The sequence below is a fragment of the Haematobia irritans genome, chromosome 5, assembly GCF_050003625.1.
Source record: "Haematobia irritans isolate KBUSLIRL chromosome 5, ASM5000362v1, whole genome shotgun sequence".
In the NCBI taxonomy this organism is placed as follows: Eukaryota; Metazoa; Arthropoda; class Insecta; order Diptera; family Muscidae; genus Haematobia; species Haematobia irritans.
This window is the reverse complement of record NC_134401.1, coordinates 162,785,416-162,801,669: the sequence shown is the minus strand read 5'-3', so window position 1 is coordinate 162,801,669 and position 16,254 is coordinate 162,785,416. Positions and strand designations below refer to the sequence as shown.

The window sequence follows — 16,254 nt, the reverse complement described above, 5'->3', positions numbered from 1 at the left end:
TAATCAAAGTAGCCAAAATATAAATACCAACCGATGCACTCATCGCACTAGGGTATAAGAAAACGTATCACAGGGTCTACATTATATGCCTCGCCTTCTGAATATATATGGCTATCAAATGAAAGCTCATCATCATTGAGAAGAAAATTGTATAGTTCTGAACAAATTTATATGAGAGTTGTCGCATTCTGATGAGATATTCGGAAGATGTATATATGTACTTATTTACAGACGATATATGATCAACAATCCAAAACCGAGTATTAGTATCGGAACGAACTGTTATACTACTGTTATAACAGTTCGTTCATATTGGACTATAAAAACGAAGTCCCTTGTTAATGAGCTAAACATAGAATCGTGATGTCAGAATTGACCGAAATAAGTGAGCCTAAAATAATGGGCTGTCACTATACCAAAGCTAACCAAATATTATAGGGAATATTAACACTCTATGTTTTGCTAATTTCCTTTGGCCTGTTTTTTCATATTATTTCAATAATATATTTTCTTTATGCATTTGAATTATATGCAATGGCACATATTGAAAACATATAATTAAATAAAAACAAAAAATAAATTATTTCACTGATTTAATTAATAATAGCATGTTGCCTGTTTATACATATGTAGATTATATAAAATTTATTGTTTATACATGTAAAGCACGTTGCTATTAAAAATGTTTGCTTTTATAACAGTTAATTACTTAATCATAGTAAGAAAAAATGCACAATGCTTTCAATGACATCTATTAACATCCCATAGATTTAATGAATTTCTATTTAATTAAATAAACGTTAAAATACTTTCATAATGTTTGACATATTCATTTTGTATCTAAATTTCATTGCTCATTCGTTAATACTACTCGTACTACTACTACTACTACTACTACTAACCAAAACCCTCAAATATCTCGAATCAAACAAAACTCGTAACAATCAAATGAAATGAAAATCGCAAACAAAATTTTTTGAAAATCACAAAAAAACCGAAATAATAGTATGATGAGGAAACCACTGTTACACCAGATTCGGGTAAAGATAGTAAGGAAGTATTGCACAGTGTTACATATCGACCACCATCATCGGGTGGCCCTCATACCCATCATAGTGGCCATCCACAACACCATAAATCAACCAACTGTCTGGGTGGATGCTCCGATCGCAAAGGATCTTCAGTAAGTACTACCACCAAATTAGTCACAAAAAATGAGCACCAAAGCACAAACTTCCCTAAAATTACCATCACTCTGCAAAAAAGGATATTCTTCTTCCCAAATGAGGTTAGGTAAATAGAAGTGGTATAGAGATTTCATTGTTTAAGTAAAAGTGCAACAACATTAACAAGTGAAATTGATAATTAGAACTGTAGGTCGATAAAAAAAATAGTTAACTTGATTTAATCAAATTATTGGGTTTTAACATAAGTTAGTATTCAAAAACAATAACTATAACAATAAATAAATCAATAATATTTTCTATAGAAATAAAATTTTGACATTTTCCATAAAAATACAATTTTGACAAAATTTTTATAGAAATAAAGTTTTGACAAAATTTTCTATACAAATAAAGTTTTGAGAAAAATTTCTATAGAAAAAAAAATTGACAAAAATTTTCTATAGAAAACCATCTCGCAGTCTATAGGGCTTTGCCCAAATAAATTTGACAAGCATATTTTTCCCCTGTTGGTTAAGCTACACTTGTAGTGTAGTCAATGCACTAAGCTGAGATCAAAAACAACAATAATGATTGAAGAGAAACCAACAATAACAAACAAGAAATAAAATTTTGACAAAATTTTCTATAGAAATAAAATTTTGACAAAATTTTCTACAGAAACAAAATTTGACAAAATTTTCTATAGAAACAAAATTTTGAGAAAATTTTCTTTAGAAAAAAAAAATTAGAAAATTTTCTATATCAAAAAAAAATTTTAGAAAATTTTCTATAGAAAAAAATTGACAAAATTTTCTATATAAATAAAATTTTGACTAAATTTTCTGTAGAAATAAAAATTTGACAAAATTTTCTATAGAAATAAAAGTTTGACAAAACTTTCTATAGAAATAAAATTTTGACAAAATTTTCTATAGAAATACAATTTTGACAAAATTTTCTATAGAAATAAAATTTTGACAAAATTTACTGAAGAAATTAAAATTTTACAAAATTACAAAATTTTCTAAAGAAATAAAATGTTGACAAAACTTTCTATAGAAATAAAATTTTGAGCAAATTTTACTATAAAAATAAAAATTTTAGAAATTTTTTTATAGAAATAACATTTTGATAAATTTTTTTATAGAAATAACATTTTGGCTAAATTTTACTATAAAATACTATTTTGAGAAAAATTTTCTATAGAAATAAAATTTTGACAAAAGTATCTATCAAAATAACATCTTGACAACATTTTTTATAGAAATAAAATTTTTAGAAAATTTTCTATAGAAATAACATTTTTAGAAAATTTTCTATAGAAATAACATTTTTACAAAGCTTCCCTACGGGAAATTGGTTAAAATTACTACTGACGCACATATCACAGGACTGGTACCGGTGCTCCAGTTGGTCGCAATTTTTAAATAGTCATAATTTATTGATTTCCATACTAGCTTGAAATTTTTAGAAAATTTTCTATAGAAATAAAACGTTTAAAAAATTTTCTATAGAAATAAAATTTAGACAAAATTTAATATACAAATAAAATTCTAAACAAAATTTTCAATAAAAACAAAATTCTGACAAAATTTTCTATAGAAATAAAATTCTGAAAAATATTATATACAAAATAAAATTTTGACAAAATATTTTATAGAAATAAAATTTTGAGAAAATTTTCTATAGAAAAAAAATTTGACAAAATTTCCTATAGCAATAAAATTCAGAAAAATATTATTTACAAAATAAAATTTTGTCAAAATATTTTATAAAAATAAAATTTTGAGAAAATTTTCTAAAGAAAAAAAATTTGACAAAATTCTCTATAGAAAAAAAAATTTTGACTAAATTTTACTATAAAAAAAATTTAGAAAAATTTTATATACAAATAAAATTTTGACAACATTTTCTATAAAAATAATATTTTATAGAAATAAAATTTTGAGACAATTTTCTATAGAAAAAAATTTGACAATCTTTTCTATAGAAATAAAATTTTTACAAAATTTTCTATAGAAATAAAATTTTGAGAAAAATTTCTAGAGAAAAAAAATTGACAAAATTTTCTATAGAAATAAAATTTTCAGAAAATTTTCTATAGAAAAACAAATTGACAAAATATTCTATAGAAATAAAAGTTTGACAAAATTTTCTATAGAAATAAAATTTTGATAAAATTTTTATAAAAAAAAAAAAAATTTTTAAAATTTCTATGGAAATACAATTTTGACAAAATTTTCTATGGAAACAAACATTTTGATAAAATTTTCTATGGAAATAAAATTTTTATAAAATTTTCTATAGAAAGAACATTTTGACTAAATTTTACTATAAAAAATTTTTGAGAAAAATTTTCTATAGAAATCAAATGTTGACAACATTTTCTATAGAAATAAAATTTTGACAAAATTTCCTAAATTTCCTTTTTGACCAGAACTGGGACTAGTCCATACACACCAGGGACTCGTCCTGTACTGGTCCTGTGGAGGATCCATTTCCCGTAGGGTTTCTATAGAAATAAAAATTTGACCAAAAAAATTTTACTATAAAAATAACATTTTTTATAGAAATAAAATTTTGACAAAATTTTCAATAGAAATAAAATTTTGACAAAATTTTCTATAGAAATAAAATTTTAAAAAAGTTTTCTATAGAAATAAAATTTTAACAAAATTTTCTATGGAAATAACATTTTGACAAAATTTTCTATAGAAATAAAAGTTTGACAAAATTTTCTATAGAAATAAATGTTTGACAAATTTTTCTATAGAAATAAAATTTTGACTAAATTTTACTATAGAGATAAAATTTTTATAAAATTTTCTATAGAAATAATATTTTGACTAAATTTTACTATAAAAAAATTTTTGAGAAAAATTTTCTATAGACTTAAAATTTTGACGAAATTTCCTATAGAAATTAAATTTTGACAAAATTTCCTAAATTTCCTTTTTTGACCAGAACTGCGACTGGTCCATACACGCCAGGGACTCGTCCTGTACCGGTCCTGTGGAGGAGGATCTATTTCTATAGACAAAAAAATTTGACCAAAAATTTGACTATAAAAATAAAATTTTTTATAGAAATAAAATTTTGACAAAATTTTTTATATAAATAAAAATTTTGACAAAATTTTCTATAAAAATAAAATTTTGACAAAATTTTCTATAGAAATAAAATCTTAACAAAATTTTCTATAGAAATAAAATTTTAACAAAATTTTCTATGGAAATAACATTTTGACAAAATTTTCTATAGAAATAAAAGTTTGACAAAATTTTCTATAGAAATAAAAGTTTGACAAAATTTTCTATGGAAATAAAATTTTTAGAAAATTTTAATAGATATAAAATTTTGATAAAATTTTCTATGGAAATACGATTTTGACAAAATTTTCTATAGAAATACAATTTTGACAAAATTTTCTATGGAAATAAAATTTTTAGAAAATTTTCTATGGAAATAACATTTTTATAAAATTTTCTATAGAAATAAAATTTAGACAAAATTTACTATAGAAATAAAATTCTAAAAAATATTATATACAAAATAAAGTTTTGACAAAATTTTCTATAGAAATAATAATTCTGAAAAATATTATATACAAAATAAAATTTTAACAAAATATTTTATAGAAATAAAATTTTGAGAAAATTTTCTATAGAAAAAAAATTTGACAAAATTTTCTATAGCAATAAAATTCTGAAAAATATTATATACAAAATAAAATTTTGTCAAAATATTTTATAGAAATAAAATTTTGAGAAAACTTTCCATAGAAAAAAATTTGACAAAATTCTCTATAGAAAAAAAAATTTGACTAAATTTTACTATAAAAAATTCAGAAAAACTTTATATACAAATAAAATTTTGACAAAATTTTCTATAGACATAAAATTTTGACAAAATATTTTATAGAAATAAAATTTTGAGAAAATTTTCTATAGAAAAAAATTTGACAAACTTTTCTATAGAAATAAAATGTTTACAAAATTTTCTATAGAAATAAATTTTTTACAAAATTTTCTATAGAAATAAAATTTTGAGAAAAATTTTTAGAGAAAAAATAATTTTGACAAAATTTTCTATAGAAGTAAAATTTTTAGAAAATTTTCTATAGAAATCAAATTTTTAAAAAATTTTCTATAGAAATAAAATTTTAATAATATTTTCTATAGAAATAAAATTTTAACAAAAATTTCTATGGAAATAAAATTTTAACAAAAATTTCTATGGAAATATCATTTTTACAAAATTTCTATCAAAATAACATTTTGATAAAATTTTCTGTAGAAATAAAATTTTGACAAAATTTTCTATGGAAATACCATTTTGACAAAATTTTCTATGGAAACAAAATTTTTAGAAAATTTTCTATAGAAATAAAATTTAGACAAAATTTTCTACAAAAATAAAATTTTGACAAAATTTTCTATAGAAATAAAATTCTGAAAAAAATTTTCTATAAAAACAAAATTCTTACATAATTTTCTATAGAAATAAAATTCTGAAAAATTGTATATAAAAAAAAATTTGTCACAGAATATTTTATAGAAGTACAATTTTGAAAAAATTTCTATAGAAATAAAATGTTGACGAAATTTTGTGGGGTTAGTGAGAATCTAAATTGAAAAAGTTATTTTAGAATTGTATATAAAACACTAAGGGGACCACTGTGCTGCAATCGTTAACATGCCCGTCTTGAATACACAGGATAATGGGTTCAAACCCAGTTTCGCCCACGGCTCCATAGCATAGTATCGAGTAACGCTCATTGATAGGAGTGACGTTCACCACTTGTGGTATCACAATGGACTGAATAGGCTAAGTGAGCCTAATAATATCGGACTGCCGCTATACCTAACTAAATTCTGACTACGAACTTATGTTACAATCCAATTATAAAATAATTTAAATTATATTAAACTTTAAGAAATCGTAATTAGATTTTAAGAATCACAAGAATATAGTTTTCTTTTTTCCAAAAAAAAATCGACGTTATGTACATTTAATTTTTCTTGACACCATAGGATAATTTAGAAATTTAAATTAATTATTTTCATTAAATAGCATTTGTTTTTTGGTAATCACCAAAGGTAGGTAAATTAAATTTAAATAAAAGGAGCATAAAAAATCATGCCTCGTTTCCATAAAAAAACGATCTCAACACAACAAACTAAACCTAAATCTAAACATAACTGAATGAGAACTTTGTGCATAGAAACTTTTCTAAAAACTAACTTTTAAACTGTAGAAGCATGGAATTTTTCTAAACAAAGAATGAAACTAAAAACCTAATGACTTGAATTAGCTGTATTCTAAATACGCATAACTGAAATGCTTTGTTTTCAAGAATAAAATACAATAGAAAAACCAACACACTGCCATCAAACAATTGAATTGAAATGAAATGAATGATAAAAAACACATTTGTCTGAGAATACAAGGCAACAAAACAGATCATTTCTATTTTCAGTAATCAAGCAATCAAACAATTGTAGTGTGCTTTAAGTAAAATAAACAAAAAAAAAAACAAATATTTCCTTTAACTTTTTTAACTTCATCTCTAACCACATGAAAATTATTCAAAAAAAAAAAATAACGTATATAGGAAAAATCAATAACCCACTCTAATATTTTTGTACACGCAGAAATCTGTAGATGAGAAGCACCTCTTAATGAGGGGACCTTCGCACTCTACATGCATTTCGTGAAATTGAAAAACTAATCGTAGAGCAGTCGTCTATGTTTTTTCAGTACTCCATCAATTTGGCCGATGAGGCACGCGATAATCATGCCCAGCAAATCGAAAGAGCAGAAATTGCCAATCTAGTGCGCAGTCGCATGGAATCATTGAATTTACCCACCATTGATTATGATGATGTGAGCGAAAAGCGCAACCATCTCTCGTATGTGATAATCAATCCGAGCTGTGATCTTAAATTAGAGGAAGGAGATGTAATGTGAGTATTAAGAAAATAAATCTATCTCTCTCACTTAGATGGCATTCAATGTTAATTTTCTCTTTACTCTTTTTACAGATATTTAGTACGTCCTTCACCCTTCTCAGCACAGAAAACCTTTGAACGTCATAACTCACGACGCAAATCAAACATATCATTTTGTTCCAACATCAATATGGGCGCTGCCTGCGGTTCCAATGTCGGTCCAGTGGGCGTGGGTGGCAACACTGGTCCCGGTTCGAGACGCGGTTCGGGCATGGCTGGACTCAATCCCATGCAAATGCAGAGTGTCCAGACATTGGCCGGGTATGCTTCGCCACGCTGCACGCCGCCAATACAACAAATTAAATCCAATTCTCTTTCTCTACCCGACAGTCCTACGGTTGTTGGCTCGCAGCGCGGACGGAGTAACTCATTACGGGTTGGCTATAGTTAAAATTCCTCTACATTTCTTTTTCGTTTTTCGTTTTTTTTTGTTTGTTTCTGTGTGTTTTTCTCTTTGGTTCTCAACTTTTTTTTTCGTCTTAATTTCTAATGCATAGTTTTTGATTTTGTTTCACTTTTCCTGTGTCGGCTTCCTATTTACCATGTGTAACAAAAACAAAATCACTATAACCCATCTTACATTTAATTCGATTTAATTCGATGTGTTAATTGTTCTTGGTTTTTATTATAAGTTTTAAATGTTTATTGAATTGTAATGTTCTTTGTTGTAAGACATTTATGACACACAAAAAAAAATTTTTCTGATTCAATCACGAAATTAATTGATCCAATTAATTTTTTAATTGAAATGTCTTCAATCACGAAAATGATAGTATCAATCACAGTTTTAATTGGGCATAGAAAAAAATTTTGATTAAAAAATTAATTGATGTCATTACCAAATTTCAATTAATTTTTTAATTGATTCAATTAAAAATTTAATTGATGTTGATTGCAAAACTCAATTAATTTATTAATTAAAAAAAGGTAACTATTTTCAATTACCTTTTGAATTGGCTTAGAATTTTTATTTGGATTAACAATTGATTGTTTGAAAAAAAAAATTAATTAAAAATTTAAAAAAAATGTTAATCACTTTTTTAACTGACTTAGTCTTCCGAATTTGATTAAAAGTTTATTGTATCAATTAACTTTTTAATTAAAAATTTTAAAATTTTGAATCATTGACTTAATTAACTTAACGTTTCTATCTTGATTAAAAAGTTAATTGTACCAATTAATTTATTAATTGAAAAAAATTTCAACTTCAATTAACTTTTTAATTGGAAATATTTTGGTGATATTTTTTTCTGTGTATATTTAAAAAAAATTGGGGTTTCTTTTCAAATATTAAATTTATTTGTATACTTTTGTGTTACAGTTTTTTGTGGTTGTTTTAATGCTAATGTACAAACGTTTTAACAATTTTAAGTCATTTTTTTTTCATTTTAATTTACGAAAATTTTTTGGATGGTATTAATTTTTTCGAAATTTTAAAATATATATTAGTTTTGTTATTATATGAGGGCTTGTCTATCTATATACACTGAAAGAAGATTTTTTTTTTCTGGAGAACAAAATTTTAGATGAGCAAAGTTTTCTTTTAACGCTAAAAACTTTTCTTTAATAGCAACTAATTGTAGAATCGCTTTTCATAAATTCGAGTTTATTTGCTTTCTATAAGAAAGGGGGAATTTTGTTTATCAAAAATTTCGTTTCAAAGGAAAGTATTTTATTCTTTAGATGTATTAGCGACATAAAAAGATTTTTTTGAGGACTAAAATCTAAAGAAAATTAAATTTTTATATCCTCCACCATAGGATGGGAGTATATTAACTTTGTCGTTCCGTTTGTAACACATCGAAATATTGCTCTAAGACCCCATAAAGTATATATATTCTGGGTCGTGGTAAAATTCTGAGTCGATCTGAGCATGTCCGTCCGTCTGTTGAAATCACGCTAACTTCCGAACGAAACAAGCTATCGACTTGAAACTTGGCACAAGTAGTTGCTATTAAATGTAGGTCGGACGGTATAGCAAATGGGTCATATCGGTCATCTTTTACGTATAGCCCCCATATAAACGGACCCCCAAAGTTGGCTTGCGGGGACTCTAAGAGAAGCAAATTGGTACATGGTGTTAGTATATGGTATCTAACAACCATGCAAAAATTGGCCCACATCGGTCCGTAATTATATATAGCCCCCATATAAACCGATCCCCCGATTTGGCTTTCGGAGCCTCTAAGAGAAGCAAATTTCATTCGATCCGGCTGAAATTTGGTACATGGTGTTAGTATATGGTCTCTAACAACCATGCAGAAATTGGTCCACATCGGTCCATAATTATATATAGCCCCCATATAAACCGATCACCAGATTTGACCTCCGGAGCCCCTTGGAAGACAAAAATTCATCTGATTCAGTTGATATTTGGTACGTGGTGTTAACAAACATCCATGCAAAAATTGGTCGAAATCGGTCCATAATTATATGTAGCCCCCATATAAACGGATCCCCAGATTTGACCTCCGGAGCCACTTGGAAGAGCAAAATTCATCCGATTCGGTTGAAATTTGGTACGTGATGTTAGTATATGGCATCCATCAACCATGCAGGGAGCCACCGTGGTGCAATGGTTAGCATGCCCGCCTTGCATACACAAGGTCGTGGGTTCGATTCCTGCTACGACCGAACACCAAAAAGTTTTTCAGCGGTGGATTATCCCACCTCAGTAATGCTGGTGACATTTCTGAGGGTTTCAAAGCTTCTCTAAGTGGTTTCACTGGAATGTGGAACGCCGTTCGGACTCGTCTATAAAAAGAAGGTCCCTTGTCATTGAGCTTAACATGGAATCGGGCAGCACTCAGTGATAAGAGAGAAGTTCACCACTGTGGTATCACAATGGACTGAATAGTCTAAGTGAGCTTGATACATCGGGCTGCCACATAACCTAACCTAACCTAACCTTACCATGCAGGAATTGGTTCATATCAGCCCATAATTATATATAGCCCCCATATAAACCGATCCCCAGATTCGACCTCCTGTACCTTTTGGTGAAGCAAAATTCATCCGATCTGGTTGAAATTTGGTACGTGGTGGTAGTATATGATATTTAACAACCATGCCAAAAGTGGTCCATATCAGTCCATAATCATATATAGCCCCCTTCTAAACCGATCCCGAGATTTGGTTTTGGAGAGCATATTTCATCCGTGTTAGTTGAAATTTGGTACATTGTGCTAATATATGGCCGTTAACAACCATGCCTAACTAGGTCCATATCGGTCAGATAAATCGATCCCCAATCGCACAAAAATTGCTCCATATCAAGTTCATAATTGTATATAGCCCCCGTATAAACGACTCCCATATTTCAATTCTGGCTCCCTACGTACCGTGCAAAAGTCCATATCGATTCGTAATTATTTGTAGACTTACCTACACATACCTTTTTTGTCTAATATATACCACGTAACGATTTAAGATACCACAACCCAAGTAATTCGATTGTGGATGACAGTCTTTCGTAGAAGTTTCTACACACTTACGGAGGGTACATACTTACGGCCATATATACTTATTAACCTTAATATGTGTAAATTTTAACGCAAAAAATCTCAAAGACAAAATTCGACCTATTTCTGAAGGTTTTGGTTGCTTTTTTAACCTCCATCATAGGAGAGGGTATGCTAACATTTTTTAACCCATCGAAATAGAGATCTCAGATCCCTTAACCCTTTGACCACCGATGTCCACTGAGGAGGACATTCGAAAACGACACCAAACTCTATTTCCCCACTTAGTTTTGATTTATTTCTCGATGCTATTTTAAAGTAGAGGCTTTAATCTAAATAAGCTATAAATATTTTCCATATGAGTGAGCACTAAAAAGCATATTTATAAACTTCTTAAACAAAAAACGGAAAAACGAAATTTTCAAGACAATTTGTTTACTCTACGTATCTAGTAAATGGGCATTCAAACAAAAACTTTAGCCGGTATTATTTCGGATTGTTTTTGAATTTTTTCTCACACTTCGATAGATATTATAGGCCAAATACTGCTTATTTGGGTAACACGATTTAATCAAAATACAAGAATGAAGTTTTCGGAACAAATTCATATCGCTTTTGAACTAATTGAAATAGGTCCTCAAAATTACATTTTTTCTACATGCTGTAAGTATAAGTTAAAAAAGAAGAAAAATTAAAGTTTTTAATACTAGGTTTGTTTTGGTAGTGAAAAGGTTAAGGATATACAGGGAGCAGCAAAAGTCATGTCTTGGGAAATTACCATTGGCATTATGACTTTTGCTGTATGTTCTTGGGCTTGGTGAAATTCTATGTCGATCTAGCCACGTCCGTCTGTTTGTCAAAATTACGCTAACTTCCGAATACAACAAACTATCGACTTAAACTACTTGGCACAACTTGATGTTTGTCCGATCCAGTGCTGCCAAGTATTTTTCCGGCTCTTTTTTTCAAATAATTTATTCTTTAAGAACAATACGATTTATTGGCCACGAAGGCTTACTGTATTGTTAAATAAAATGAAAATGAAATAATAATGCTTTCATCCTCCAAAAATCCCCAATTTAAATTAACATTGCCCACATAAATCTCCAATAAAGTTTTGACAAGCCTTCATGAAAAAAATAAAGAAATAGGCTCTGTTGTAGAAAATCAGTAATAATTTAAAAATATATAAAATTTCTCATACCAGGAGACCAGTCATCGTTTTCCAAATGCTCGAGAAATGAGAATGTGATGTCGGTCACCATATATTTAAGAACGAAAATTTACTTCTAAATAGTCAAGTATTAAAATCAATATGAAGGCTAACATCTTCGTCTTTTCTGTATTTATATGGGATGCAGTAAAACATCTCAAACTTGGACCTTCTGAAAACCAAACAGCTCTCAAAAGTGATAATTTTTCGGGCTGTGGAGTGAAGCCAAGTTGGCTCGACTCCGACAAAATTTTCTGTAGAAATAAAATTTTGACAAAATTTTCAATAGAAATAAAATCTTGACAAAATTTTCTATAGAAATAAATTTTTGACAAAATTTTCTATATAAATAAAATTTTTACAAAATTTTCAATAGAAATAAAATCTTGACAAAATTTTCTATAGAAATAAATTTTTGACAAAATTTTCTATAGAAACCAAATGTTGACAAAATTTTTAAAATAAATAAAATGTTGACAAAATTTTCAATAGAAATAAAATTTTGATAAAATTGTCAATAGAAATAAAAGTTTACCAAAATTTCTATAGAAAAAAAATTTTGACAAAATTTTCTATAGAAATAAAATTTTGATCCCATTTTTAATGGTTAGGTTAGGTTAGGTGGCAGCCCGATGTATCAGGCTCACTAAGACTATTCAGTCCATTGTGATACCACATTGGTGAACTTCTCTCTTACCACTGAGTGCTGCCCGATTCCATGTTAAGCCCAATGACAAGGGACCTCCTTTTTATACTCGAGTCCGAACGGCGTTCTACATTGCAGTGAAACCACTTAGAGAAGCTTTGAAACCCTCAGAAAAGTCACCAACATTACTGAGGTGGGATAATTCACCGCTGAAAAACTTTTTGGTGTTCGGTCGAAGCACGAATCGAACCCGCGACCTTGTGTATGCAAAACGGGCATGCTCACCATTGCACCACGGTGGCTCTTACATTTTCTATGGAAATTTTGATAAAATTTTCAAAACAAATAATATTTTGATAAAATTTTTCAATAGAAATAAAATGTTGACAAATTTTTCTATAGAAATAAAATTTTGACAAAATTTTCTATAGAAATAAAATTTTGAAAAAAATTTCTATAGAAATAAAATATTGATAAAATGTCCCATAGAAAAAATTTTACAAAATTTTCTATTGAAATAAAATGTTGAAAATTTTTCAATAGAAATAAAATTTTGACAAAATTTTCAATAGAAATAAAATTTTGACAAAATTTCATATAGAAAAAAATTTGACAAAATTTTCTATTGAAATGAAAATTTGATAAAATTTCATATAGAAAAAAATTTGACAAAATTTTCTACTGAAATAAAATGTTGACAAAATTTAAAAAAAATAAAATTTTGACAAAATTTTCAATAAAATAAAATTTTGACAACATTTTCTATAGAAATAAAATGTTGACCAAATTTTGTATAAAAATAAAATGTTGACAAAATTTTCAATAGAAATAAAATCTTGACAAAATTTTCTATACAAATAAAATTTTGACAAAATTTTCAATTGAAATAAAATGTTTGCCAATTTTTCTATAGAAATAAAATGTTGACAAAACTTTCTATAAAAATAACATTTTGACAAACTTTTCTATAGCAATAAAATGTTGACCAAATTTTCTATAAAAATAAAATTTTGACAAAATTTTCAATAGAAATAAAACAACATTTTGACAAAGTTTTCTATTGAAATAAAATGTCGACAAAATTTTCCTTAGAAATAAAATCTTTTATAAACTAAATTTTGATAAAATTTTCATTAGAAATAAAATGTTGACAAAATTTTCTATAAAAATAAAATTTTGACAAAATTTTCTATAGAAGTAAAATTTTGATAACATTTGCAATACAAACAACATTTTGACAAAATTTTCTATAGAAATAAAATTTTGACAAAATTTTCTGAAATTTTGACAAAAAAAATAAAATTGACAAAATTTTCTATAGAAATAAAATTTTGACAAAATTTTCTGTAGAAAAAAATAAAATTGACAAAATTTTCAATAGAAATAAAATATTGACAAAGTTTTCAATAGAAATAAAATGTTGACAAATTTTCTATAGAAATAAAATTTTGACAACATTCTCTATAGCAATAAAATTCTATAGAAATAAAAATTTGATAAAATTTCCCATAGAAAAAAATTTACAAAATTTTCCATTGAAATAAAATGTTGAAAAAAATTTTCAATAGAAATAAAATGTTGACAAAATTTTCTATAAAAATAAAATTTTGACAATATTTTCTATACAAGTAAAATTTTGATAACATTTTCAATACAAATAACATTTTGACAAAATTTTCTAGAAGTAAAATTTTGCCAAAATTTTTTATAGAAAAAAATAAAATTGACAAAATTTTCTATAGAAATAAAATTTTGACAAAATTTTCTGTAGAAAAAAATAAAATTGACAAAATTTTCTATAGAAATAAAATATTGACAAAGTTTTCAATAGAAATAAAATGTTGACAAATTTTCTATAGAAATAAAATTTTGACAACATTCTCTATAGCAATAAAATTCTATAGAAATAAAAATTTGATAAAATTTCCCATAGAAAAAAATTTACAAAATTTTCCATTGAAATAAAATGTTGAAAAATTTTTCAATAGAAATAAAATGTTGACAAAATTTTCTATAAAAATAAAATTTTGACAATATTTTCTATAGAAGTAAAATTTTGATAACATTTTCAATACAAATAACATTTTGACAAAATTTTCTATAGAAGTAAAATTTTGCCAAAATTTTTTATAGAAAAAAATAAAATTGACAAAATTTTCTATAGAAATAAAATTTTGACAAAATTTTCTGTAGAAAAAAATAAAATTGACAAAATTTTCTATAGAAATAAAATATTGACAAAGTTTTCAATAGAAATAAAATGTTGACAAATTTTCTATAGAAATAAAATTTTGACAACATTCTCTATAGCAATAAAATTCTATAGAAATAAAAATTTGATAAAATTTCCCATAGAAAAAAATTTTCCATTGAAATAAAATGTTGAAAAATTTTTCAATAGAAATAAAATGTTGACAAAATTTTCTATAAAAATAAAATTTTGACAATATTTTCTATAGATGTAAAATTTTGATAACATTTTCAGTACAAATAACATTTTGACAAAATTTTCTATAGAAGTAAAATTTTGCCAAAATTTTTTATAGAAAAAAATAAAATTGATAAAATTTTCTATAGAAATAAAATTTTGGGAAAATTTTCAATAGAAATAAAATGATGACAAAATTTTCTATATAAATTTTGAGAAAATTTTCAATAGAAATAAAATGTTGACAAATTTTTCTATAGAAATAAAATTTTGACAAAATTTTCTATTGAAATAAAATTTTGATAAAATTTCCATTACAAATAAAATTTTGATAAAATTTTCATTAGAAACAAAATGTTGACAAAATTTTCTATAGAAATAAAATGTTGACAACAATTTCAATAGAAATAAAATTTTGACAAAAATTTTCTATAGAAAAAAATAAAATTGACAAAATTTTCTATAGAAACAAAATTTTGAGAAATTTTTCAATAGAAATAAAATGTTGACAAATTTTTCTATAGAAATAAAATTTTGACAAAATTTTCTATTGAAATAAAATTTTGACAAAATTTTCTATAAAAATAAAATGTTAACAAAATTTTCAATAGAAATAATATTTCTTATAGAAAAAAATTACAAAATTTTCAATTGAAATAAAATTTTGACAAGATTTTCTACTGAAATAAAATGTTTACAAAATTTTCAAAAGAAATAAAATGTTGACAAAATTTTCAACAGAAATAAAATTTTGACCAAATTTTCTATAGATATAAAATTTTAAATGGAAATAAAATTTTGACAAAATTTTCAATAGAAATAAAATTTTGACAAAAATTTCAAAAGAAATAAAATTTTGATATATATGAGACAAAATTTTCTATAAAAATAAAATTTTTACAAATTTTCTGCCAATGTTCGACATATGTATATAGCTTTATGGTCTTAAAATAAAACTAAAAACAAACAAAATATTTCACATAAATTTTTATGGTGGTGGCCATTAAAGTGGATCTGAATGGAACTATCTGTTTTTTTTTTAACTCAAAGTTGTCTTTTTTATTCCGACTCCAGCAAAATCTTCAGACTCCGACTCCACAGCCCTGCTCTCATCATTAGGCGACAGTGTCCACTTGTGACTGTGTGATGAAAACTGATTAGGGGGCAACATTTAGATCCGAGTCCTCACGAAATGATTTTACAATTCTAGAAAAATATCTTTCCCAAGTTGAGTAAAATTACCCCCAAAATGAAATCTTGTGTCCGTTTCTAGTCCAAATGCTCCATTTGCACCATTTTCTATGTCATGCAATAATTTTTTTAATTTTT

The 16,254-nt window shown here is 25.7% G+C and overlaps 1 protein-coding gene across 7 annotated transcripts in view; it reads left to right on the top strand.

Moving 5' to 3' along the window:
- The window catches only part of SLO2 (slowpoke 2), a 744,153-nt gene that overhangs the window by 725,197 nt on the left and 2,702 nt on the right, over positions 1-16,254 (top strand). For 2 of the 7 annotated variants that reach the window (XM_075310160.1, XM_075310163.1), the window contains 3 exons: positions 1,007-1,183; positions 6,927-7,132; positions 7,211-7,553. In XM_075310160.1, the coding sequence (XP_075166275.1) occupies positions 1,007-1,183; positions 6,927-7,132; positions 7,211-7,553 (726 nt within the window). Of the gene's footprint in view, positions 1-1,006; positions 1,184-6,908; positions 7,133-7,210; positions 7,723-16,254 lie in introns of those variants that run through there. The other 5 variants (XM_075310159.1, XM_075310164.1, XM_075310165.1 and 2 more) reach the window with 4 other exon arrangements.